General features: G+C 43.6%; 1 protein-coding gene across 3 annotated transcripts in view; it reads right to left on the bottom strand.

Annotated features, from left to right (window-relative positions):
- CMIP (c-Maf inducing protein) overlaps positions 1 to 27,429 on the bottom strand; it is a 268,084-nt gene that overhangs the window by 3,670 nt on the left and 236,985 nt on the right. For all 3 annotated transcript variants that reach the window (XM_072634197.1, XM_072634196.1, XM_072634198.1), the window contains exons 11-19: positions 15,343 to 15,408; positions 14,130 to 14,156; positions 13,724 to 13,772; positions 12,539 to 12,646; positions 5,434 to 5,550; positions 3,567 to 3,707; positions 3,205 to 3,252; positions 1,840 to 1,986; positions 302 to 407 (exon numbers count right to left, since the gene is read on the bottom strand). In XM_072634197.1, coding sequence (XP_072490298.1) covers positions 302 to 407; positions 1,840 to 1,986; positions 3,205 to 3,252; positions 3,567 to 3,707; positions 5,434 to 5,550; positions 12,539 to 12,646; positions 13,724 to 13,772; positions 14,130 to 14,156; positions 15,343 to 15,408 — 809 coding nt within the window. The remainder of the gene's footprint in view (positions 1 to 301; positions 408 to 1,839; positions 1,987 to 3,204; positions 3,253 to 3,566; positions 3,708 to 5,433; positions 5,551 to 12,538; positions 12,647 to 13,723; positions 13,773 to 14,129; positions 14,157 to 15,342; positions 15,409 to 27,429) is intronic.

The following is a 27,429-nucleotide window of genomic DNA, read 5'->3' as shown; positions in this document are numbered from 1 at the left end:
TCTGGACAGAGGTGTTGGGGTACCCTCCTTACTTGGGCAGCCCTGCTGGTCATGGCTGCTCAGGGATACTCCTGAAGGTAGGATGAGCGGGTATCTGAGCTGAAGGAAATTCAGATGCCAGATAGGGCATCTCAGCTCAAGAGGCCATGTACCACTCATTCTTCCAAAAGAGTAATGTTTCCCACTATCCCAAGAAACTTTTCAGAAATTAAGCACTGCTGGGCACCTTCAAAAAGGGCTGGACCCTCTTCCCACCCACCTCCAATTTAGGGATCCCCAGGCTTTCTTGGGGGAAACTCACAGCTCAGCGCCAGCAGCCCAGCATCGGTGACAGGCGTCTCACACAAGTTCAGCACTTGCAACATGGTGAGGTGTTCTGAAAGGAGCCGCAGACCAGCATCTCCAAACTGTGAGGACACAAGACCAACTCAGCCACCAGACTCCTAAGTCTTAGAAGTGCTGGCTTATGAAGCCCTTAGGAAGCTTCCTGAGAGATGAAATTCAAAGCCATGTAGAAAGATGATCTAACAGTGTCTTGCTGATACTCAGCAAGGCATCATGGGACACAGAATCACCCACTACTGGGAGGTGGAGTTCAGGGGAAGTATGTTAACACTCCAGTTACAGGATCATGGGATTTCAAGTTGTATTGAACTTTAAAGCTGATCTAGTCTGACCTCTCATTTTATGGACAAGGAAACTGAGGGAAAACAATGACGTGCCCAAGGTCACACAAATATTAATTAATAGAGCCAATGCCCTTGTCACCAACACACTATACTCCATTCAAACCTTGGAGTCCAGGGGGATGGAGTTCTGAACTTGTATTTTAGCTTTTCCTCTCTTTATAAGGTTGGGGGGCGGGGGGAAGAATTTGTGCTAAAATCATCATGAGTACAATCATTCTTACCTTGGAGAATGTGGAGTCAGAGAAAGAGTAATATTTACACTGGGAAATGTGGTCCCTAGAAATCAAAAGAGGACCTATGCCAAGCAATGGCTGGCTTTTTAGGAGAGTTAAAGCCTTCTTACTACTGAGGATATTCTGTAAATCACCAGATCTGAAAGTTGGAAGTCCATCTAGTATGACCTGCAGCTGATCAAGCTATCTAACACATCTATAAATTTCCGCTAATTATTCATTACCAGCCATCAGTTCAGCCCACCATGCTACATTTTAAACAGTAAATATTGTTTAAAATACCAAAGTAATCATAGGAATAGCTGGGAGATTGGATAATTCACTAACTTTGTAGTTAGGGTCCCTTCCTTCTAGCTCTAAGGAACCTATGAGGCTATGAATCTAAGGGAGATGTGAACTTTTAACAGCTAGCACCAGCTAATCGAGTTCATGCACGTCCTTCTTCACCAGGTCACCAGGGTCCTTCAGACATTGGTTTCATATGGATACTATTATTGGCCACAGAAGACTCTAGGGAAAAGGGCAGGGTAAGTGCAACCAGGGGTCTGAAGGACAGTGATCTGAGAAAAGGGCAGGGAGAAGATTCTCCAAGTGGGGGTTGGGGTGAAGTGGTCTCTGAAGATGGTGATGAAAATCCATTCCCACCATATACCAAAAAACATAAGTGCTTGAGAAACCAGAGCAATTCTCTAATTATACCTGAACACTGGCCTGGACTCCTAGAATGAAAGCACATTACCCAAATACAAGGTCAAAACTTCCAAGAGTGATATCATACAATCCAGACTTAGAACAATGACCCATATGGGGACAACCATCACATGCACCAACAAGAGACAGACAGGCCAGCCCCCTGGGAAAGACAGAGCCTCTAACCCTCGGCCTGGCTGTTATGGTTCATCTTTCAAAGCTCATACCTGAGTGGACCACAGATTTAGCTGCTTGAGAGAAGGCAGTTTGATGAGGTGCTCGGCACAGGCACTCGTCACATTGGTGAAGGCCAAGCTGAGGTTCTCCAGGTTTCCAAAGGAGCCAGAGCTCAACAAGCGAGCCAGGTCTGCATCCTATAGGGTCAAAAAGATGTATGGTTGGTGGAGACAGACATATTCGGGCCAATAGGAAGATCTTAGCACTTTGGATGGCTTCAGATCTATGGGGTGAAATATAGGTTCCTGGAAACCGATCTCTAGACTTGAGTCAGAGTCTGCCTTTCTGAGGCCTCCCCAAAGAGTGAACTACATTTGCACCATTTTGCCAATGCCAAGAGTAAAGGGTCTAGCTTTTATCCCTTACACACCCTGCATTTTCATGTGCTCAAAGATGAACCCTGAGAAGCCCATGCCTTCTCCATCAATGAAGGAAATAATTGGGAAAGGTAGGCCAGGGAAGGCCTGATTCTGATCTTACTTCCAGAAAGCAGGTAAGGGGTTGAGGGTGGTATGCACAGAAGGGAAGAGAACAGGTGGAGGAGATGAGGCAAAAGCTTCCCTTGAGCTGCCTCACACCTTTAATCACTGACTCATGCCCTCCAAAGAGACCCTTCCATTTGAATATGGTAGTACAGGCCAGAACACTGGACCCTCAGACATCCAGAGCTGTTCTGTAAGGACTGTTACCCAGAAAACCTACAAAAATCATAGTTTTAGAATTAAAAGGGGCTTCAGCTTTGTACAATGAGACACTCCCAACTTTGGGTGGATAGTCCAGCCCCGTAGTGAGACAGAGAGCCCATAATCCTCATTCTGGATGGGATGGTTAACTGAATCATGGCTCATCTTCTGATGCGTGTACCTACAGGGGGGCCACAGGCTCAGCTGCTTGAGAGAGGGTGGTCTGAGGAGTGCATTTCATAAATCAGGGAAACTGAGGCCTTCAGAGGGGAACTGACATGGCCAAGCTCATGCAAGTTAGGAGTAGCAGAACCAGAATTCAAAGTTGAGTCCTCTGACTCTGGATGTAGAACTAAATGCAATGAAGCACTTTGCAAACCTTAAAGCCCTACATAAACGTGCTAGCATTTCCACTGTAACAACACCTTCCCCAAACATCTCATAAGGCTATCTAATGACCTCATGAGTAGAAAAGAAATGGCCCAGTTCCATCTCTGGCAAATCATCCCCAGGAAAGCTTAGAAGAAGGCATGCAAAAATCACCCATGGCCAACTATTCCTCATTTATCATTCATTCAGTTTGGCACTAACCACCTCACTCATACTACCATGAGGCCATGTTCCACACTCTTAGAGAGAGCAGCCCAACCCAGGGGAAAAAATGATACTTACTGTGGACTTGGAAGGCAGAGTTAACCTGGTGGGGCCCCCTTTTCTTTGCTGTAAAAGAAATTCACATCTATTGGGCTTTATCCTCACTTTTCACAATTCATCCCTGCCCTGCCCACCCTGTGTCAGTTCTTCTCATAAGTCCTGAAAGGAGTCTTAAACAAGTGTTTGAGGCCTGCATCCTCAGTCAAATGAATGGGATGATTCAAAGGGGAGTAGTTAGGTGTATGGCCAATGGAGTGATGTGCCCTTTATGGAGGTATTTTACAAGGTGGAAAGGGGCTGGGTATTGTTTCAATCTCTAGTAACAGACCCCGAGAATGCTGGGTGATCACCTACAAGGCCAAGTTCTTGTCAAGACCTACCAGCTCCTTCAGCTCCCGCTGCCTGTCACAGAGCTGCTCATACATTTTCTTTCCCACATCAGTACTTTCGAGGGTGGAGATGATCTGCAGTTGGGTGTCATTGTTGTCTATGATGTTGTATTCCAGCATCAGACAGAGAATCTGACAGGGAGATGGACAGAAAGAAGAGTGGAGGGATTGTTTCTTTACTCTCCTTCGGAGGAAGCAGCCTGGTCCCTGGGGGCTCTGGAGTATAAGACTTCATGGCTCTAGACGCCAGCACCTCAACCCTGGGGGAAAAGCCTTAGACCTCCTCCCTTCTTCACTGCGAGATAATCTTTCAGTCAGGTCAGAGGTATTTGATCTGAAAATCCGGGCGATCTATCTTGCCCTTCAATCCCCTTCACTGTCTCCTCCTTTCACTTTCATTAGCCAACTGTTTTGATCCAGGCCCCATCTCTCCCTTTTCCCTTGATTTTCTATTCAAATTTTCCAACCTTTCCCTCTTTTCTGAACATCTCTCTGGAGCTTCAAGTAGGTCTCAGGATGCCAACAAGGGAAGGAGATGGGAATACAGTGGATGAACTTTGATCTACTTTCCCTACCCAGAGACTCATTAAGTCCCTGTGCCCCCTAAAAGTGTTTGGCCACAGATTATCTATCCACCTAGCACAAACCAGCATTCAGCATAAGGGAGAACTTGTCACAATGGAATGGGCTGCCCCAAGAGGTTGTTTCTGTCACGAAAGGAAGACTGGATGGCTATTAGAGGGAGAATCCTTTCTCAGACCAGAAGACCTCTGAGGTCTATTCCAGTTTTGTGATGGTCACTTATCTATGGCACAGAGAAGAGCTGAGGTTACATGTCCCTCTTATGGGGTGAGAGGGGACAAATGTTATTCAGATCATCTTGCTGACTTAGATGTTTTAGACATCTGCTTCCTCACCCCACACTTGGACCTTCCAGTCCTTGTAGAATAAGTTGGTTCTTGCAGTCTCCTGTCTTCCTCTCAAACTTCCTTTGGAAAGAAGGCCCCACTTTCCAATAGGATCTATAGGAAACACTGGAGACTATACTACCCAGGCATCTGACTATCTTCTTGGCCCTGACTCACACAGTGTAAGGAAGTGATGACACGTATGTAAAAACCAGAGACAGCTCAGGGCAGTATGGGGTTTGGCAAACTGGGTACCTTCCAACAAGTACTTACCCCCCCGGCCCCCTTTTTATTCTTTTTCAGATTGGAAGAAGAGAGAGGGAAGGAAGACTTTCTGAGTCATTTGTATCTGAGATCAGTAGGATGAATGAATGGGAAAAGTGTGTCTCCCTAGCTCTTTCCAGGACAGGAAGATCAAAAGAAGAGGGGATAGGAGAGACAGAAATAAAAAGGAGGAGAGGAGGAGGAGAATTAGAATTCCAAAACATTAGAATGGGAAAGGACTTTCCAGAACATCTAACCCAGTCTTCTCATTGGACAGATGGAAAAACTGAGCTTTAGAGAAATAAGCTGACTCACTGAAGGTCACATAATTAATAACAGAAATAACACCTAAACCTAGATCTCCTTCCTCAAGGTCAGTGCTCTCTTCACTCTGCTATGACCATCTGTCATCTTGTCCACACCCTCCCTCTGTAAGGACACCAGCACTGTGGACTGTCCCTTGCTTCCTTATCTAAAATATTGGGCCATTCACCAACTGGATGAAGAAGTGGGATGAGAGAGAAAAGAGCCCTGGACATGTGGATACACTCAAAAGTGCTAAGGTTGTCCCCAGGCCATGTCACTCACCTTCCCCCATCCCTAACCTTCTTGTTGTGGTTGCTCCTTGGGCCTCACTACAAAGTGTCCAAGCAGCATTGCTGAGCCAGGCCCAGACACACACTCACCTCCACCATGGTCTGATTGCCCCTCAGAGCCAGAAGCATACATGGTCCCAGCTTGTTTTCAGCCAGTGAAAGAAGGAACTTTTTCGTCTTATAACAGGATCCCATGAGTATATGCACCTGTGAGAGGAAGAAGGCCACAAAGCAAGGTTAGAGCCATTGGCCCACAAATGTATCAGAGGATACAGAGACATACAATGCCTCCCACACATCTGCAGACCTCAGTGCAGCCACTCTACACTGAGGTAAAACTTAGAAGTTCTAGCTTTAGACCACAGAATGCCTAGAGATAAAGGCAAACCCACAGGCTGCTACAACTAGACCACTGCAGGGGCAGCCTCTGAGTGGGGCAATGCCTGAGAAGTATTTGGCTGTGTGATCATGATTGTTTTGACTTAGCTCAGGGTGGGGAACCTGCAGCCTCTAGGTCACATATGGCTCTCTAGGTCCTCAAGTGTGGCCCTTTGACTGAATCTAAACTTCACGGGACGAGTTCCCTTAATAAAAGGATTTGTTCTGTAAAATCTGAACTTAGTCAAAAGGCCCTCACCCAAGAACCTACGATGCCACAGGTTCCCCAACCCTGGAGCGGATAGCAAACATGATTTTCTGGATGTCTGGCCTCTGGGAGGGTTGTCAGGCAGTTCCCTGAGACCACTGAACAAGAACAAGACTTTCAAATAACTCTCTACTCCCTGCCACACACACACTCACTATCATTCCCCCCAGAAAAAAACATTCAGTCACAGAATCACGAGATTTAGATCTAGAAGGGACCTGAGAGATAATTTAGTACAATGTATTCATTTTATAGAGTAGAAAACTGAGGCACACAGAGTGTTAGAGCTGAAGTTCAAACTCAAATCTTCTGACTTCAGATCAAAAGAGGGATCACTTCTTTTTCAGTGTTCCTATGGAGATGGGGATATGAATTTTCCTCTGGGTCAACCAAGGGGCTTTAGCCCTGTTGTCTGATATTGTTTTTGGGCTTTGGGCACTAATGGCACCAGGCAGATACCTCTGAAACCCTCATGTTGACTACAGCCCAACATTCACATGGCCTAGGGTGAGCACCATGGAGAAGGCCTATTTTCCCTTCCCTCCCAAGGGCCTCTTGGGGGCTGGATGGTCTTCTCTGAGGAAACCTAATGGTCATATTATCTATAAATACTTGTCAGTCAGTCAGTATTGAATCCTGCCTAGGAAAGTCTGAAGGCATGTTTCCTGGAGGTTTCACACATGAGTCCAAAGGACAGAGGGTTACTAGTGGGACATTATGAATTCACCCCAAAGAACGTGACCCATAGCAGGCCATGCTTCCTGCTGTCTTTGGAGATTAGATATAGAGAGATGGATTGGAAAATGGGGTAGGAAAGGAAATGATGAGTCACTGGAGAGGCTAAAGAAGGCTTGTAGATCTGTCTGCCCCTCATTTCAATACAAAATGCTTTCCTTTTCTTTAAAAAGTAGTTTTGAGATGGCCAAAAGCACGCTATATTACTCTAGAGAATGCCCATTTTGATCTTAGTCGCTGTATAATTTTCTTCCAACATTTGTGTAATCATTAAGGTTCGGGTACAGCATGCCAATGGATCCTCTCAGACTAGTGGGTGTCAGTTCATGTTGCTTCTTACTCTCATTGGGTACCTTCTGGTGGAGGGACCACCAGGCGTTGCTATGGGGAAGGCAATGACGTCTTCACAGGGAGATTATGGCTCAAGTTGAGAAATAAATGAAGGGAGAAAACAGACAAATTTCCAAGCTTCAGAAATCTGGCTAATCTAACAGTGAATGAACAACTTAAGACAGAGCACGTACACAGAAACTTCTAAAAATAAGCTCCTTTCAAGAAGGACCCAAGAGGCAGCTCATATATTATAGACAAAATTCCGCTTGGCTCGGTTTACTGGGTAGTCGTGTATGAATTGGTTTTCCAACAGAGCTAGTTTCCTGGTAAAGAGTTCCTCTGCCTTGCAAAAAGCACAGGAGAGTGAATTATTTGCTTTGATAAGAAAGGGGAAGGGGACAAAGCTAGTGGAGCCATGGAAGACCATTTCTGATTGAGCTGGCTGGCCTTGGGTAGTATTGTGCCCAAATCTCCCTTCTCTCTATCCTACTCACCCCAGAACCACTCCCCTCCGTTCTCCAGAGTGGATCTCCTGGGGCCCAGAACCCTATCTGCCTGGGAGTATGGTTTAGGTTGAGACTAGTGGGAAAAAGGGGAACAGTCTTGGCACTTTGAGCAGCCTGGCTCCCTGACAATCCTCCTCAGAGCCCAAATGTCTGGAAAGGCAGCAGGAACACATCACAGAGCACACAACTGTGAGGGTGCTTCAGCAGTAGTCCAGGTTTTTCCCATCCTTTCCCTTCTCCACAGGGAGACTGCACCAGCAGCAATCCATCTCACATTGTATATACTTCCATAAATAAACACAAACACACACACGCACATGCACACACACACACACACATACACACAGAGTATCCCTTGTTAGAAGCTTAAGGCAGGGATTGGTTTGCTTTTGTCTTTGTATTTCTAGTGCCTGGCATATAGTAGACACATTAAATATACGCTTGTTGGATTTTTAATCACCTACCCCCCCTTCACTGGTACCTTCCCTTTTGCCTAAAAACGCATTCAGGACTCCCTTTCTCTTGGCCTCAGCAGCTAATGAGTCACTGAGTTCACAGGATCACAGACGCTGTGGCCCCTTGTCTTGAGTGGTGTTTTGGCTTTTTTTCAGGCTCTTGATGACCATCTCTCTATCTCCCAGTCAGGGGGTGTTTCAGAGGCAGAGGTCACTGGGAAAGGTCACTTAAAGAAAGTCAGTGTCTGCATTTCTGAAGCCAAGTCAGTGAATAGTCAGAATGAGCAGAGGATCATGGGAACAACAAAATCTATTAGGATCACAGATTTCGAACTGAAAAGCAAGTCAAAGGCCATCTAATTCAACCTCCACATGATATAGATGAGGACACTGACTTGTTCAAGCCTGCCCAGGCAGTGATTGATACAAGTAGTATTTGGACCTTGGGCACTCTGACTTATTCCCTCTTAACATCCTGCCTCAGTTCCTTGGGCTCTTCCTTAGCAATCTCTCTGGCATCTCTGTCCCCTCCCCATCATTCTTACTGCCCTAGGCCCAGTCCTCATAACAATTTACTTGGAAGTAATGAAAGAGACTCCTATCTATTTTTTCTGGCTTCCAGCTTCTTCTCCAACCTATTCTGCTAAAGCACATCTTATCACACCATAACACCTGCTCCCCACTTGTCTAATTTTACTTTGGACCTGCAATTTTATTGGTGTGGAAGAAACTCCTAGCATGAAAACTCACTCCACTAGTACAGACTGGCAACTCACCTGTCAGCTGGAACACTGAGAGGTTAATAGACCTGCCCAAAGTCAGACAGCCAGCATGTATCAGAAACAGGATTTAAACTCCACATACTCCTTACTTCAGGGCTACACCTCTATCGACAATGCTTCACTATCTCTCACCTTTCAAACCTTATCTCCCAATACTTCCCTAACTTTAGCACTGAGCCTCTACCATGCCTTCCCCTTTCTACTTCAAGCATAGTAGAATCCTTTCCTCATCTCCACCTACTAATTCATCGTCAAGAACCAACTCAAAGCCCACTTCTTCCTTCAGCCTAACCTGACCACCACAGCCTAAAATGATTTCTTTTTCTTTTTAAACTCTATTGTGATTCTTGTGTCCAAGAACCCCTGTCTTACCTCTCTCCCAGGGGTGTTGTGAGGATCCAAAGAGAGAATATGGATAAAAAGTCTGTAAAGGTCTAGACCCACATCAGGAACTTTGCAATTCATTTGCCAATGAATGCTATTCTGCCTTAGTTCTCCTGATGTTTTCAGCTGCTACCTTTCATGTCATCTTACTCTCAGTATGTTTCAATCTTACTTCCATGATAAGATTATAAACTCTTTGAGGGTAAAGTTTCTGTCTCGATCTTCTCTGTCCCATAGAGTGCCTAATATATCATCTCAACATATACTACCAGATTGACTCATCATCCTAAAATGATGCCTTGCGTATATCAAAAACCCTTAAGAACTCTGTGAAAAAAGCCCAAACTTCTTGCCATTCAAAGCCTCTATCATCTGGCTCCTAAACTTTCTAACCCATTTTCCACTATACACCTAGACTAACCTTCTCCTCTAGCCAAACTGGTATCCCCGAACACCATGTACATTACTACTTCCACACCTTTGAACATGCCACTTCCTTAACTTGCAATCTTATCTTCTCTCTGTTTATCTAAGTCCAACCCAGCCTTCAAAGCCTACCTCCTCTTCCCTTCTCTAACTCTCCCTCTCTCTTTAAAACTCTTACTACCTTTCTTGTCTGTGTCTCTGATTCAGCACTTGGCACATGCCTCTCTACACAGATGTTGCTTTCTGCTGATCATGTCCTTCCTCTTTGGTTTGACTGTGCTGATCATATTAATATTCATTCTCTCTCTCTCTCTCTCCTTGCCCCCACCCCCAGCAACTAACACAGAACCATACACACAGTACACTGATAGAAAACGTAGACTCTAATTCTAAACTAGGGATATGGATATAATAAAGACTTTTTTCCATAACTAGTGAATGGTGCTATCCTGAAACATTAGGACATACGGTGCCTGTAAATACAGGTGCTCAATAAATGACCAGGATGATGTAAATGAACTTGATCCTATTGGAGAATAGAAAACATATTCTCTTCTCTGAAACTGAGTTGCCTCACATTGGGAAAGATCCCAGGATTTGGAATCAGATGACCAGAACTGGAATCTAGACTGATTCTAACTAACCATGCTTCCTAAATAACCAGAACTTGTGACTTTGGGCACTTTCCTTGCCTTGTCTTGGGGTCTTAGTTTCCCTGCCAGTTCTGAATTCTAAACTCCTATAAGCCCACAAATCCAAATTATTTCCCAAAGTGTATCTCTCCTTATTATAACTTTCTGTGGTAAATGCTAACAAGGATGACCCTAGTCCAGTGTCAAGAGGTTCACAATGGCAGTTTAGGAACCTAGAAAGATGTGAATTGTAGCTGCAGTAACAAGCTGAGTATCACTGTCCTGAAGAAAAAAAAAGTTTCCCAGAAAGAATTATTTCTGTCCTTTCCTGAAGAATTGTAGAGTCAGGAAGCCTAACTTTCTTCAGCCTGAGGACATCAACTGAGGCTCAAGTGTGACAAATGTGATTACCACCATGAAAATACTTTGAAATATTATAAGGTGCCTTATAGAAATGAAAGATTACCATTAATGTCTCTAGAAAACTTGCTGCCTATGAGGTTCCCCTGATGAGAATATATCCATGGGTAATTACTTTCCATTTGAGGCATACATGAGACTCACTAGCTCTGGTTTACAATGAGTCTAGTTTGGATGAGGCAGCTGCTTTATGAGCTTCTTTTTCTGAAGTTCTCTCCCAGGGGGCATAAACAAAATATTTAGGAAATAGAACAGATAAGATATCCAACATCTCTTTAGTGATTCTTGCAACCTCTCACATTGAACTCCAGATCAACTCGGATATCTCACAATCAGGATTCACCTGAACAATTTCCCAACCGTGATGACAAGCCATCCCGAACCATGTACACTCTTCTGTCCACTCCCTGTAACAACACACACAGTAGGAGATGGTTGGCTGCAATTAAAGGGCCAGACCAGGGCCAGGGAGCAGGTTTTATTTGTTTGGGTTTTTTTCTTCTTAGAAGCAAATAGCTGTTATGCCCTCAAGCTAGGGTATGATTTTTCTAATTGATGTCTCTTGTAAAGATGTTAGCATGCAAACACTGAGAGACCAAAGAGTGGTACTGCATTTTAGATCCGGGAGTATCTCTGCATATGACTGTGCTTGACCACAGTTGAGTGTGAACATCAGTAATTCAACAAGCAGGAAAAGAACTGAACAATAGATACATACTACGAGGAAGAGACAGCTCAAAAGCAGCTAACAGGAAGGCAGAGAGGAATCAGGAGCCATTATCACATGCTGGCAACTGCTTTCTTTGAACTTGTAGAGCATGTGCTTTTACCTTTCCTTTGTCCCTGAAGTAACATTGGGTTTATATCACATTCAAGGCAAAATGGGCTCATGATCTACACTCACTACAAGGAGATGAGGATGCAAGAGTGGCTTACTATAATATCTCTATGACTGCAGATTTGAATCCTCAGCAAGGACTTCCAGATTTAGTTAGAAACCTTATAAACTGCTGGTGTCTTTGCCTAATCATTGGACATTCTACACTGATGTGGAGATGAATACTTTAAGATTCTTCCTCTATGAGGCATATGTATTCATGGGAATCAAGGGGAAATGCTAAAAACAAGAAATTAAAGAATGGGTGGAGGAAGTCTGCAGCTTCTGTTTATCCATGTTCTTATGTCTTCCCACATCCTTACCACCACTGGGCATCTGGGCATATACCAATCTGCCCAGTCATAGAAAGAGAGAAAACCTGCCCCCTACACCATTTTCAGACCCAAGAGGTGCACAACCAAATATCAGAAACTGAGAAAGTCTTAAGCAAGTTCAGCCTGTGGACTAGTTCACAGTTATTATAGCTCCATCCCATGACATACATAAACTGATGTTTCTTCAAATACCTGGGCTCTAGCCCTATCACACAGAGAAACTGAATATTTGGAAAAGTTCAGGAGAAGCCACCTTCTGAATGAAAAGCCAATGACAGTCTTAAAAGAACAGACAAGGTGACATACCTCTTCCTTCACTGTGGAGAGAAAGAGGGAATATCAGGGCAGAGAGAGCACAGATACGGTCATGGTATTGGGTGTTTTTACTTTGTTCCTAAGAAAGGTTCCATCTGGAAGTTGGGGGAAGATTCCTTTCTACCCCCCAAACAATTGTGATATAAAAATAAAAGACATAAAGTACATTCTTGACAATACTTAGCATGCAATAAATACATTGCAGTCTACTCCTGGTGACCATTTTGTTAGGGAAACAGGATCTATCAAGCTCTGGATAACCATTCATTTTCATCTCAGCTGCCAAAAATGAAGGGGAAATAGGGAAAGGGAAGAGAAAACATAAACCCACAACACTGAAAGTGCATACCATGCTGGCAAAAAGTTCTCCATCATCATCACAAGCCACACCTCCAGGACTATAGAGCTGAAACCAGCCATCTTTGCCAGTCCGCACACTCAGCAAACAGGAGTGGACCTGTCAGGCAAAACAGAGATGCTTGAAGGAAAAGATATAAAGCAACTGTAGCATAAGTGGTCCCAAGGAAGATGGAGATGGAGAAGTCACATGAAGACTATTTCTATTCCTCCCCAGGGGAACCTGGGGGCCAGTAGTGCAGAGAGCCTTAAGAAGGAAGGGTTTGTGTCCATTTTTCTGGCAAAGACACATGGCAGCATAGGTACCAGATATCCAAATAGCTACATGGTGCTATGGGGTCTGTGCCACCAGCAAGGCTGAGGCTACATACTCTTTGGTCCCAGGGCCAGGACTGCAACATATAATTGCATCTATTTTACCTAGTGAAATCAGAGACCAATTAGAACTGGAGGTGCAAGTCTCTCCCCAACAGATTCCTTCAGATAGATGTGGCTTCCTCCACACCCAGGGACACCTCCTGCCTTTGACCAACCATACTGAAAGTAGGAGTGGAAGGGCAATATAGATTAAAATTCAGCAAGTGGCAGGACTAGGTTGATTTGGTCTCAGCATGTGAGGGCAGGAGTTGAGCCCAGGTTCCAAGGATTTGCTTTTTCTTCTGGTGCCTTCACGGAAACTCTATCACCAGTTTTGGCAAAGGAAGGTAAAACACTTGAAGACATGAAGGCTGTACTTGGCTCAGCATGAGAGCCTGCACAAGTGTGTTTCTAAACCAATGTCTCCGCCAGTAGAGAAAACCAGTGGAGAAAACATCAAGCAAGTGGAAAAAATGCTGCTGTTCATTACAGTTTACTGTAAAACACTGACATCATAGGCTAACCTCAGACACACAGGGTGGGGCATGTATTTATACACAAGGCCAGCAGCCTCTGCAAACAAGCCATCTGTGTGTGTGTGTGTGTGTGTGTGTGTGTGTGTGTGTGTGTGTATGTGCAGAATGCCTTGTCAGCCTGTTCACTTTTGTGAACAAAAGCTGGCTGGCAGAGCTCCTTAGGGGCTTCAGATCTGGCTCTCCCAAAAGATTCAGACATCCCTCTATCAGTACAGAAAGGGCTCTCTGACAGCATGGGGTGACAGGGCAGCATTTTACTAAGGGGAAGAGAGGGTAAGGTTCACCTCTTGGCGTGGGTCTTCAGCAAATCTCTGAATCACATACTTCAGTTCCCTGAAAGACACAAATCAAGGACTGGGTCACCAAGACATCCTATCTACTCATGTGGAGGGGCAGAGTAGGTGGGTGGGGACAGAGGGGACTATTTGTGAAAGAAGAACGAGGACATGGACAGCCAGCTAGCTGGCCAGCCCAAAAGATTCCTAGACTGAAAGAGAACCAGGGTACTTCTCAGGAAAGGACTCACAAAGTTTGAAAATTCCAAACCTAGGATCCTGTTCATGATGTCTAACTTTAAGCAAGAGGAAGGGCTGCAGTGGGGTAGGGTCTGGGACAGCAGAGAGGTACACAGGATCTTGAAAGTGGGGGTATCCCCCGCCCCCACAAAAAAAGGATCATAGAAACACTCACTTGGTAAATTTCTCATGCGCAAGAGCTCTGTAACACACAAAAAAAAATAACATAAGAAAACTAGTTTTTGAATGGCTCTTTCAAAAAGTATAATTACTAGATAATCCTTCTGGAGAAAAAGCCATACAAGGATTCCCTGTCCCCCCTTTATCTCTGATCTTAAAATTTTGAAGAAGATACTAATACTTCAGCCCTCCGAGGTACCAACAAATAAGAACATGCTGAGTGAGAGGCAAGGAGAGGAACTGTAGCAATCATAAGAATGGCCCCAGAATCACACACTTGTAAACAGGAGTAGAGCTACCTGGTGGGGTTTTTTTTCCTGTCCCAGAGACCCAGGTGTGTTCATTAATTGTTCTGCAATTAAGGCAAGGCCACAGCTAATTAACGCTGTACATCAGAAAAGCAATTAAGGATGGCTCTGAAAAGTGAATTGCATCATGGTCGGCCTGTTCAGCTCCTCCCCAGAGGTGGAGAGAATGGCCGACTGCGACGATGACGCCATGGCGTTACAGAGCAGGCAGCCAGTGCTCAGGAGTTGGATTTCTCTGGTCTCGAGGCATTGGGCCATTGGGGACAGGAGAGGCCAGTAAATTGGGCAATTAGAGGCTGTAATGTACTCCCTCCGAGAGCAGCATTTCATAAACACCGTGCTCGTTAATCGGTTCCCAAGGGAGTGCCACAGGCCTCCCAGAGAAGCACAGTTTCTCCAATCTATCAAAACAGAGTCATTTAGACACTTTTAGTCCTGCTTACTTAGACAAAGCATTCTTGTTTAGGCCCTTTTTCACCAGGATCTTTGTCTCCTGACTTTCTGGTGATAAATGTGCCATGAAAACAAGGGGAACATGAGAGACAGAAAGGCTCAATGAATAGAGAAGTAATATGGGATTCTGTTAATGGTTAAGGAAAAAGGATGAGGCAGGTGAGGGGAATACTGTGTTTGTCTTAATACTTTCAATCCAAAGACCAGGGCCAAACCTCTCTGGGCCTCACTTCCTTCCTCTGTACAATGAAGAGGATAAAATGGATGCTTTCAGCTCTAAATCCTATAATCCTATGCTGTTTCCTGCCCATATTCATTATGGTTCAGCAGCTCTCACTCAGGTTGCTTAGGCTTCATGAAATAAATTATCTTTACCAGGAAGGACTCAGCAGATGTCTGAGATGTTATCACAGGCACTAAGGACAAAAGAAAGGCAGGCAGACTTACTCTTTGGGGAATGGAATAGGTTGAAGCAAGCTGGCCAGAGCTGGTCTCCAGTCATCATAGTCTGACCTAGAAGAAAACAGAGGTGAAGATGAAGCTGGGGTCAATCTCACAACATGGCTGTCAGAGCTAACCTTCATAAGGGATACTTCTTGCTATCACACAGGAAGTTCTTCTTCCCCCCACATTCTGCTGAAGGTACCATCACTCTCTTGGTCACCCAAGTTCTCAGCCTTAACCAGTGTCATCCTCACCTTCTCACTCTCATTTACCTCACATATTCAAACTACTGTCAAATCTTGCTGTGTCTTCCTTCCAACATCTCTTGGATAGGTCCCTTTCTCTCCCTTCACACAACTCCATTCTCATCACCTCTTGTCTGGCAATACCCCTCTAATTTGATCTACCTGCCTCAATTCTCCTCCTCCAATCCATTTGTTGCTCAGCTGCCAAAGTGAAGCTTTTCTTAAAGCACAGATCTGATCATGTCACTCCTTTACTCAATAAACTCCAATGGCTCTCTATTACCTTCAAAGTCAAGTTTTCCAAATCTCTCCATTAGCACTTCATCCACACTCTGTTGCCCCCAATGTATAAATTTTGCATTTATTTAACTGAATACTGTTGTTTTCCCACAGGTGTGTCTATAAGCTTAAAGGCCTGGTCAGTTTTCATTCTTGTTTTTATATTCAAAGTGCCTGGTATACAGTAGCCAGAGAGGGAGATGGAGGAGACTACTCACAGGTTGTGTTTGTCCTTTATTCTCAAAAAGGACCATGAAATCAGGGAATGATGACATGACTTGCAGTTGACTTGGACTTGAGAGAGAGAGGGCTGTGCAAGGTTACCAGCCTCACTTTCTCCTCCTGAGCTATCTGGATCCAATGACCAAATATTCATCAGGACAACTGGAGATGGCCCTCTCCCTTTCTCTCTCTTCACCTGAGGGTGCTTTGCCCAAAAGAAGGTACATTTTGCTATTGGCCGAAAGCTACCTCATTAACTTGGGGTTTACTGGCTAGATTTCTTTCTCAAAGACCAAGCCTTAAACCCAATTCACTCTGGAGCTCACAGATTGGACAATAATAGGTCACTGCCTTCCTACCACAGAGTGAATATAAACAGTAAATAATAATCGATTTCTCTTGGCCAGCAACCCTGAGGGTTTTCCCTTCCCAGTTTGATTTTTTTTTTTTAAACTAAAGCAGTCATTCCTTGAGTAACTACTTAAAGAGGCCTATTCATTGAATGGGCCTTACTCAAAGTGAGAATCTGAAAACGCCTTAGCCTAAAATGGCCAGGATCTCTCATTGTATCCTAGCCCATCTCCACTAGTTCTGATGAATATTAGGCCACTGGACCCAGATGGCTCTGGAGGAGAAAGTGAGGCTGGTGACCTTGCATAGCCTTCCCTCCCTCAAATCCAAGTCAACTGCAAGTCATGTCATCATTCCCTCATGTCATGATCCTCTTCGAGAACGAAGGACAAACAGAACACATAGAGTAGACATTTAATAAATGCTTGGGAAATGAAATTGAAGTGAACTGAAACTGGCTGAATAAAGGGTTTGCATTGAGCCATATAAAGCTTTAATATGAGGGTATATAAGTACTGACTTTATGAAGATGATGCCTCCACAACTCCTTAAAGTGGTGTGGGAACATGATAGAGTGGGAAAAGCATTGGATTTGGAGCCAGAAGTCTTAGATTTGTTAAGGGGACTTAATAAACCTAGTTTTTCACGTAAGTTTTATGAAGTTGTGATTTCCTGTTAACAGGTTCAAATTCTACCTGAGACACTAACTAGCTGGGGGATTCTAAACAAATCATTGGATTTCTCTGTGCATCAGAATTTTTATCTATAAGATGAGAAGGTTGTCCTACTTAGCCTCTAAGGTCCCTTGAGCTCTGAATCTATGATCCTCTGAGTGACAGTTGTACTGGCCTATCTCCAACAAATGTAAGGGATACACAGCAGCCAAGTCACCAGTCAGTCCTTTCTTCCCTGACTCCTCTCAAGGGCCCTGTCATCAACCTTGGGGTGTGTGTATGTGAGAGTGAATATGTGAGTGTGTATGTATATGTGTGTATGTGTGTGTGTATGAGAGAGACAGAGAGAGAGAATGTATAGGTACATGAGTATATATGTGTAGGGAGTATGACTGTGTGCAAGTGTATGTGTGTGTGTGTGTGTGTGTACATTAGTGTATGTGTGTGTAAATAGGGTGTGTTTGTTTATAAATGTGTGGGGTTGAGTGTGTCCCATTAATCTGACCCCTATGATCTCTCATATGTGAGAAGTCATGGCAAAGGGAATAGAAAAATCTTTCCTGTCCATATTACAGAGTCAAATGACTTTTTCTCCCTTCCAATATATCTAAAAATGTTGTTACATTCAAAGAATATTGCTCTTTTGTTCCTACATCTTCATTTCTGAATCAATCTATCTGTCTCTGTCTGTCTGTCTATCTATCTATCTACCTATCTTCTCATTCCCCTACCTAGTAGGCTATCTCTTGTACCAAAGAATTTTTAAAAAAAAAAAAAAAAAAGGAGGGGAAAAAGCAATTCAGCAAAACCAACCAAAAATGCTGTCACTTTTCCAGATAACTTTCACAGAAGGGGAAAAAGAGACTGGGAGAACGCAAAAGAGAACTTATCCCTTGGTAGAAACCTTTAAAAGAAAGGGCAAAGATCCCTGAATTGTCATCTCTACAGTTCTAAGTAGATGATAAAATAGTCTATTGATTCCACAGCCCCTTCAACCTTCATTCATCTTGGTTTTGGGTGTGCTCTGAACAAAAGACCAGGGAACTCACCTGCTTCCAGCTCCTTGACCAAATCCCTCTACAAAACCTCTCCAAGTGCTTCTCTTGGAACTGTGCAAAAGATGGGGTGATTTAGAGAATATAGGATGGGAAGAAGACTTGGTAACACCCCCATGTACAGTAGTCCAAAGGAGGATACAGCAGCCTACACCCTAAAAGTCCTGAGCCCTAGAAGCACCTTTTACCACAACCTGTTTTAAATAATATGGAGCCTGCCTGGACTTCAGTTCACCACTCTTGGGTATCAGGCTGGTTCTCTTTTTCATAGTCTTTTTCTTCTGACTCACTACTTCTTCCTGTGTTGCCACCATTGCCACCATTCTTTCAGTCTCCCATGGTTTTAACCTTCAGGTTACCTTGGACACTCTCTTCACTGCTCATATCAAGTCAGTTACCAAACTGTATCCACCTTCACAACATCTCTTTCATCCATTCCCTTCTCTCCAATCCCTGGGCCAACATCTAATACAAGTTTTTATTACCAACCACCTGTATTATTGAAGTAGTTTCCCAATACGCCTTTCCACCTTTATCATCTTTTGTCTTCAGTCCATCCCTCATACCACTTTCAGTCTAATCCTCCTTCTGTATCCATCTGGTTCTATCATGCCTCTCTTCCAAAAGCCTTCATAGCTCCCTACTTTTTACTCTGTCTGTCATGCAAGACCTTCACAATCTAGTGCTGACCTACATTTCCACCTTAACCTCAAATTATTCTCTTCCATGAATGCTGTCTCAAATTAAGCTGGATGCCTGAACAAATTATACTTTTGGGCTCTTGCTTCCATTGTTCTTTAAGCCTGGAATATTCTTTTTCTCCTTAACCTGGTGAATTCCTACTCATTCTTTAAAGCCCAACTCCCCCAAGTCATTAACAAACCTTCAAATGACTCTTTGCATCTCTAATGAACATCTCACATAATGAAAGTAGAGCATATCTGTTGTTGCTTTAACCCTCTATTGGATTGTAAACTGTACAAGAGAAGGGATGATGTTTTATTTAAACCAGGGGTTCTTAACCTTGGGTTCATGAACTTAAAAAAAAATATGTCAATAATGATTTCATTAGAATTGAGTTCCTTTGTAATTATTCCATTTTATGCATTAAAAGTATTATTCTGTGAACGGGTCCACAGAATTCAACAGACTGTCAAAGGGGTCCATGACACAAAAAAGGTTAAGCACCTCTGATCCAAATTATTTTATCACCTTAATACCTAGGACCACAGACTATTCACAGTAATAGTCAATAAAAGTCTGTGGGTAGATGAAATAATTAAATGACAATCTGTGTCACCCCAGGGGCACAGGATGACACACAGTAGCCTGGGTTCTTTGGACCTGTCCCATGTTGGGTCAGACATGAGACAGGTGCAGGATATTCCTTACCAACTGGATTAAAATCTCCCCTCCTGTCCCAAGAGTCCTAGACTTTGCTTAGCTTCTTGATAGGACTGATAGTCACTAGGGGTAATTTATGGGTGCATCTCTGGATTGGATCCCCTGCTAGAATCATCTTCCACTAGTCCCTGCCCTCAAGCAGGCATGTCCAGATCAAGAGATCCGATCTATTCTGTGCTCCTCAGAGTATATCTGGAGTATTATGTTGACTCTGGAGGCATTATATTTTAGGTGGAACAATGAAGAATTGACAAGTGAGCAGAAGAGGCGATCAGAGTACAGTGGACAGCCATGACCAAGATCATGAAGGTAAGGTTTCCATGTGTGTTTTATGGTAGGCAGCATGAAATGCCTTCTAGGAGATATACGCAATTACCCTCTGTGAATACTAACTTAGGAAGAAGCAGTATCTAGACTAGATACACAACATTCCTTTTCCTTCCCTCTTGCAGGGTGCAGTGGCAGATGCAGGTACTTCTACACCCATAGCCAATGCTTCTAAAAGCTGGCTTTGAGAGGCAGCTCAGAGATGTGGCTTTTATCTTTATGGTCCCTTAGTTCCTTCAATTTCCTGTTCACTCTATGCCTGCTCAATCTCTAGGATCATCATTATTCAGTTACCCCCAATGGAAACTGATGTCTTCACCCGCAAGAAACCCACAACCAAATAGCAACAGCCTCATCCTCTGGAATTTAGACCATGCCCTGGAGGCCCTTGAGGAAAGACTTCCTCTAAAGCTAAGCAAATAGAGAGAAGAGTTCCCAGAAGAGGGTGATTGCCTAAGATAAGTGGATGAATTATGGAAAAGTCAAGTGTCAGATTAAGAGCTCCAGTAACATAGAAATCATAGGTCAAAGCATGGAGCAATTCTTGTTTCACACCTAAATCTAAATCCTTTTATCTGTCCATGGGCCACTGGTGCTCATCTAGCACTAATATATTCACAAGAAACTGTCCAACTCAACTGAGCAGGACAAAGACCCAACTTCTTACCCAAATCCACTCTTCCCAGGTTCATCAGCTTCATAATATTTGAGATAATATTTGTATAACACTTTGTGAATCTTAAAGTGCTACATAAATGTCATCTATCATTAATATTAACATTAATAAACGATAAACGGATAAATTACATTGCAAAGGCCTGATTAGAAATCCTATGACAAATCAGTTTGAGTGAAAAATTATGTTAGACTAACAACAACTAGCAGTGATATAGTTTTTTAAGATTTGCAAATTATGTGTTATATATATATATACACATCACATGATCCTCATAACAATCTTGGGAGGTAGGTGCTAGCATTCTTCCCATTTTATAGAGAAGGAAACTGAGGTTGAGAAGAGTTAAGTGACTTGCCCTGGGTCACAAAGATAGTGACTGAAGCACAATTAGATTTTAGGCTTTTCTGACTAGCTTCTAGCTAATCAAACTTCTACATAAATCCGGATTTTTCTCTCAAGCACTGGTAAAGCTGATCATATATCTTTATGGCTGAAAACTTCAATGGAGCCATGATCTCATATTTAAAGAATCAAGAGTTAGATTAATACTTGTTAATAGTCTGGGTTTTTTTTTCCCATTTACCTCCATATATCTGAAAAAGTTGGGCACTGTTATGGATTCCCTTGGTGCTGCTAAATTTCAACAATAGTCTGAGATCAAGTTTTCTATAGTATTTAGCACAGAAAATGCAGAATGAATCACTTTCCTTATATACCTTTTTCACCTCTGGCATTTAGAGACTGAGTTTCTAGGTGAGCCCATGTAACACTGGTTGGTTCAGGCTAGCCTCTGGGCTATGATGCCCTTACTCTAGGCAGCATCAGCTAAATGCAATAACTTGAAGCCAGTTCTTCAGCTTGAGCAGGAGACAAACAGGCTATCCTGGTGCCAAGGAGCAAGGGTGCCCTCGGCTATGTTTCTGTATTGCTCTGATGTCACCCTCTCTTCCCACCAGGGCTTCAGGGCTAAATGTCTTCACAGGTCTCCTCCACTACCCTAGATGCTAACTACCAAAAAACTGGTGTAGTTTGGAAGGGAGAGACTCTACAGGACCTCATCGCTCCACAGCAGTGACAAGCAGAGCACTTGAGCACCTCTGTCAGTCATAAAGGGATTGGTGAGGGCTGTGAAAGGAATGCCATGTCCTTCCCATACCTGTAACCTGACTTGACCATGTCTTCCACAAGTCATGAAGACTGTCTGTACACTGTCTCTGTGTGGAATGGAAAAAGAATTTACTGATGTCTGACATGTCCCCTCTTAGATGGGAAGGGCTTAGACCTGGCCAGATACACACCCAGCAAAGGCTCACTTCAGATTTCAAAACAAACTCTTCATTGTGAGTTTCCTCAGTAGAGGTCAAATGGCTGTACATTTTATTCACAACAAATCCTTGATTAAACAGTCCTTGTCCAGAGAGATGTTCTCTTTTGGGACCACAGGGAATGAGTACAGATTCACCCTTTGCCCAGCTCCCTGTTTCCCAGTGGGCATACACCCTCAAGGCAGGCTTCTGTACCTTGTTTAGGGGAAACCCATAGTAACCCTTCACCTCTATCCCTCCGCAACTTTCCTAGTGGTCATCAGATAGGCACACTTTTCAATGGACTAGGCAACCCAAGAAAGAGGCATGGACAGGGCTTACTGGGGAAACACCATGGATAGCAGTGTTATCACCAGTGCTCCCCGGTTCTTTCCTACCCTAATTAGGAGCATGGCTCCCTCTCAGGTAAAGTGGGCATAATCTTCCCTTCTTTCTAGTGTGTGGGCAAGTTGCCTTCAGACACTGGGACAGGTCTAGTTGTGAAACATTGGGAGGCCTGTCTCAAAGCAGCAAGACATAGCTAGAATGCTCCTGAATTGAAGGGGGAAAGGAGAAAAAGAGAGCTAAATATAGTCAACATTTCAAGGGAACTTTTTGGTAATTTGTTGGAGTATTAAACAGAGGTTGGAAAATAAGGAGAGAAGGACAGGATGAATGAGAACTAGAAACAGAGAAAGGAAAAGGAATATTGGGATTTTGATGACTGTCCTATTAAGATAGGAATAGAGGAAGCAGGGAGTTTCTGGGAACAATAAGTCAAGGGACAGTGGCAATGTAAACCTTAGCAAAGCAACTAACCTTCCTTTAGCTGACCTGGCAATGGGATAACTTGTATAGCCCTATTCTGTTTATAAATAGAGTCTATCCAGTGACATCCCAGCATGCTCTGAGATGTAGACACATCCATAAAATCTGCCATTTCTAGTTGACTTGTTAATGGAAAAGAATTGTTCAAATGAACAACCCATGGGCATATTTGCATCTCTATTAGTTTACACTACGGAGGATGGGGTCAAATGATTGGGGCCCATGAGGAAGAGAAGGGAGGAGCTGAGTCTACTTAGCCTACATGGTCAATCATAAACACTGTATACACCACTCTATGAGCACTTTCATTCTGAGAATACTTGCAGTAGCTCATGATGAAATATGAGACAACCAATGCCACTTACACCTGCCACTTCAAACTTTTCCCACCAGACCATAGCTATCATCTGCAATCAGAGCAGAAGTTATTCTCAAGTGTGGCTCAAACAAGTCAAAACATATAAGTAGCCATGGGCAACCCTCATAAACAGGGAAAGGGAGAGGCTATTTAGAGAATTCAGAGCTTGGGGATGACCAGTTGGAGAATGCAGTGAGGGCTCTGAAACCAAATGAGTGAGTCTCCTGTAGGGAATTTACTAGCCTCATGAGAAGAGAGTAAAAGTGAATATCTTCTTGGCCTCAATGAAAAATGCAACTGATGGAATGAAGATATTACAAAGCAATGTATCCCTCATCTGCTTCTTGCTAACAACAGCCCACATATTCATTTCTAAGTACCTTTACTACTCTGGAGAAAATGCTTGGACCTGTGGAGAGAGTCCTGGACCAGAAATTTTGGCTCTTTCCTATTAGTCACTGTGTAACCTTGGGTGAATCCTTCTCCTTCTTTGTGCTTTAAGTTGTAAAATAAGGTCACACAGTTGCTCTTCCTTCTTTCCAGGATTGCTGAATGGGTTCCCTGGTTATAATCTCTCTAGAGTGCTTTGGGTTCCCTAGAGAGAGAGCCTCTACTACCATAATTAGCATGTATTAAGTATCCAGGATATGTAAGGAGCTACACAGAACAAGTTTTTCCCCCAAATATTTCCTATAATTTTGTTGTAACTAGAAAACCAGGTAAAATTTCTGCACTAATGGAAATACTTGTCACATGTCTTTACTATTTTCTCCAGTTCTTCACCCTGGTCACTAACTAGACCTGTGGGTCAAGCCTCAACACCTCAATCATTATCTTCCTCATTATTTCATAACCCTCAGTTACTTCCACATTTGTGAAGGTGACCACCCTCCCCCAGATAGTTCTGCCTCTTGCAGTGACTTCTGATTTCAGATGAGTGAGGCTTTCACTGAAAGAACTGACCGTGGAGTCCAGGGTAGGCCTATGCAACCAAAATTAGAAAGGCCTGGCAGGGTGAATAGCTAAGAGAAGTGGGTAATATTTAGAATTAGAAGTCACAAAGGGAAGAAAATGGAACTCTTTCTCTCTCCCCTGCCCCCATCCCTGCCTAGATGACTGGGGAAGAGACTGTGCTGAGGAGAGGAATTTTAAGTTAGAGGCAGGGCATTCTCAGCAGCAAATTCTCCCATACTACTCTTGTTGAGTTGCAAATAATCACAGCTCCTCACTTTCTATCAAGTCGCCTTCATGCCCTGTTACACCTCAGCCTCTACTCTATGTGCCAGATATTCCATGTGGTTCAGAACCTTCCTTCACCTCCATGGCAAACCAACTCTGTTCCTGACTTGCACGATCACATTCCCCCAGCTTGTCATAATCTCTCCATCCTTTCTGCTGAATCATATCCTTTCTCTTAAAAATACTGTTTGAAACTACTCTGGTCATCACTGCAGCATGCCCCATCCCCCCACTCTCCCCATACTGTCATACTGACCTCCGTAAGTTAATTCTATAAAGGAGTGTTATAGCATAACAGAATGGGTTCTCGGCTTAGGTGTCAGAGTACCTGGCTTCAGATTCTGACTCTGATACCTAGCAGGAGACTCGTGGGAACTGGACTAAGTCACTTTTTCTCCACGAGCTCCAGTTTCCTCATTTATAAAAAGGGTACAATCATACATATACTGTCTGTCTCATGGAGTTGTTATGAGGGAAGCTCTAGGAGACAGGAGCAATGACTAGCACTCTTATTTAAATGTGTCTCGTGGGCAGTTTGAGGTAATGAATTGAGCACTGACTTTCAGTCGGGAAGGGCTCTTCCTATTTTAATGCCACCTCTGCCACCGGTGGTATGACCAGGCAAGTCTCAGTCCTCTCATATGTGAAATAAGGGAGTCAGCCATGATGACCTCCAAGGTTCCATTCGGCTCTAGATTCATGGTTCTATTATCTACCAAACTGGAAGCTCTGAAAGGGTGACAATTGTGGACATTATTTCCTATTGAATGTGTCTACTCACGCTAAGCAAAGTTTGCTGCCTGACAGACAAGGATGGATATTTCCAGGCTGTAAGGATGACCAAGTCTCAATAGATATGCTACCAGGGGCATAAAACTAGGCCTAACTACTGACAGCCTAGGTGGGGTTTATCTACCAAATACAGATATAAAGGAGTGCAGCTAGGTGGCACAATGGAAAAAGTGCCAGGCCTGAAGTCAGGACAACTCACTTTTCTGAGTTCAAATCTTACTAGCTGTGTGATCCTGAGCAAGTGTCTTAACCCTGTTTGCCTCAGTTTCCTCATCTGTAAAATGAGTCAGAGAAGGAAGTGGCAAACAACACTAGTATCTCTACCAAGAAAACCCCAAATGAGGTCATGAAGATTGGATAAGGCTGAAGTGACTGAACAACAAAAACGAAGGAAGAAATCAGAATCTCGTAGCAAGTAACACCTTCACCCCACAATGTGAAATTGAAACAAGAGGCTGTGAGTCAGGACTTTCATTCTGAGCCATCAGCCTCTAACCTCAGAGCTCAGTGAAGACCATCAATTAATTTCTCACAATTCCCTCAGAGTCTGAACCTGGGCATACATATATAAACTCTATAGTCTTTCAGCAAGTACTTCATTTTCAAAGAATTTTATAGCTAGGAGAGCCTACAGAGGTCAATTTATTCCAACCTCCAGCTCAGTGTAGAAATGCCTTCTTTGGCGATCCTTCCAAGTAATCCACCTAAGATGTCTCTCTCCGGAAAGGAGAAATTGCAGTTTCAGGGAGTCCCTTGTGACCATGTTAACCAAGTTCCTAAACTTGATTCTCCCCCATCCCACCCTGCCTCCTTGCCCATTACTCTTGGTGGCCTCAGCCTCTTTGAAAAGTAGGGGTGATGTGGCAGCTAGGTGGTGCAGTGGGTAGAGTACTGGTCCTGGAGTCAGGAGGACCTGAGCTGAAATCCAGCCTCAGACACTTGACACACTTACTAACTGCATGACCTTGGGAAAGTCACTTAACCCCAATTGCCTTGCCTTCCCCCCTCCAAAAAGACAAAAAAAAAAAAAAAAAAAGAAAAGAAAAGTAGATGGAGAAAATTAAAAACTTACAGAAGTGAATGCTGAAAACTAAAAATTAATTAATTATTTTGGAAAAAATGTTGTCCCTAGAACTGACCCCACAATAATCCAGAGTGACTGCGACCTGGCTAGAGTACAAGACTAATACCCTCCTTTGCTGGGTGCTAGGTATCTATTAATGCAGCCAAAGGTAACTTTAGCTTTTTTTTTTTTTTTAACTTCTGTCAGGATCCTGATTTATAATACTTTCCTCCTTCCTTGGGTTCCACACAACTTACTAGAGATTTAGTTACTGTCTAAACATGCAAAGTTCTGATAACATATGAGGTCTTCCCATGGCAATTCTGAACCAGTGTCATTTGGACTTAAGCTCCTGATGTATACATGCTTCACAAAGAAATATTCTGCTTTATTTATTTTTCCCAATATGTTAAACAGCACTTTGCCAACACTGGTTCTCCATCACTATCAATAGCAAATATTGACTGAACTCCTCCTTTGCATTAGGTACTCTCCCCACCACTCCTGCTCTCCTCCCTGTGCTGGCCACCCACCCATACACAGAACATGGCAGCAGCTTCTACCACTAGTGGCCAAAGAGGAGGTCTGGAGGGGAGTTACAAAGAACAAGGCCCTCATTCATGAATGTGTTTATAAAAATGTGTGTCAACCGCATGATGAAACTCAAAGCCTTAGTGCTTAATGAGAAATATGAGTCAGTACCCAAGACAGCAGAAGGTCTGGGAGTTCCCAGTGTTTATGGAAAATTGCTTGAGTCCTGGGGCCTAGTGTGAACACAGAATGTGCAGCATTGCTGGGGCCTTGGCTTGAGCAACACCCTCGGAGAGCCTGGGCTTGCCTAAAATGAAGCCCTGAATTTATGTCATAAGACTCCATCAAGAAGGGGCCAGATGTTCATGTCCTGAAATGAGCTGGCTGTAACTACTATTTGCAAGGTTAATGACTGCTTTTCCGGACTTGCAGAAACGCTGTGGGCAGACTTCATCTTTGGGAAGCTCTCAGATACTTGCTTTGGAAATCTGTGAAGTTGTGGGATGAGAATGCCCTTTTAAACATACACTCTGTGTCTTTAATTGGACGGATTGAAAGCATTTGAGAAATCTTCTAATACCCCTTTAGAGGCACTCACCCTTACTTTTCTTTTGTTTTTTTGGAGGGGGGAAGGCAAGGCAATTGGGGCTAAGTGACTTGCCCAAGGTCACGCAATTAGTAAGTGTGTCAAGTGTCTGAGGCTGCATTTGAACTCAGGTCCTTCTGACTCTAAGGCCAG

The sequence above is a fragment of the Notamacropus eugenii genome, chromosome 1 (genome assembly GCF_028372415.1).
Source record: "Notamacropus eugenii isolate mMacEug1 chromosome 1, mMacEug1.pri_v2, whole genome shotgun sequence".
Lineage (NCBI taxonomy): Eukaryota > Metazoa > Chordata > Mammalia > Diprotodontia > Macropodidae > Notamacropus > Notamacropus eugenii.
The sequence above is the reverse complement of the archived record's forward strand: the minus strand, read 5'-3'. Positions and strand labels throughout refer to the sequence as shown.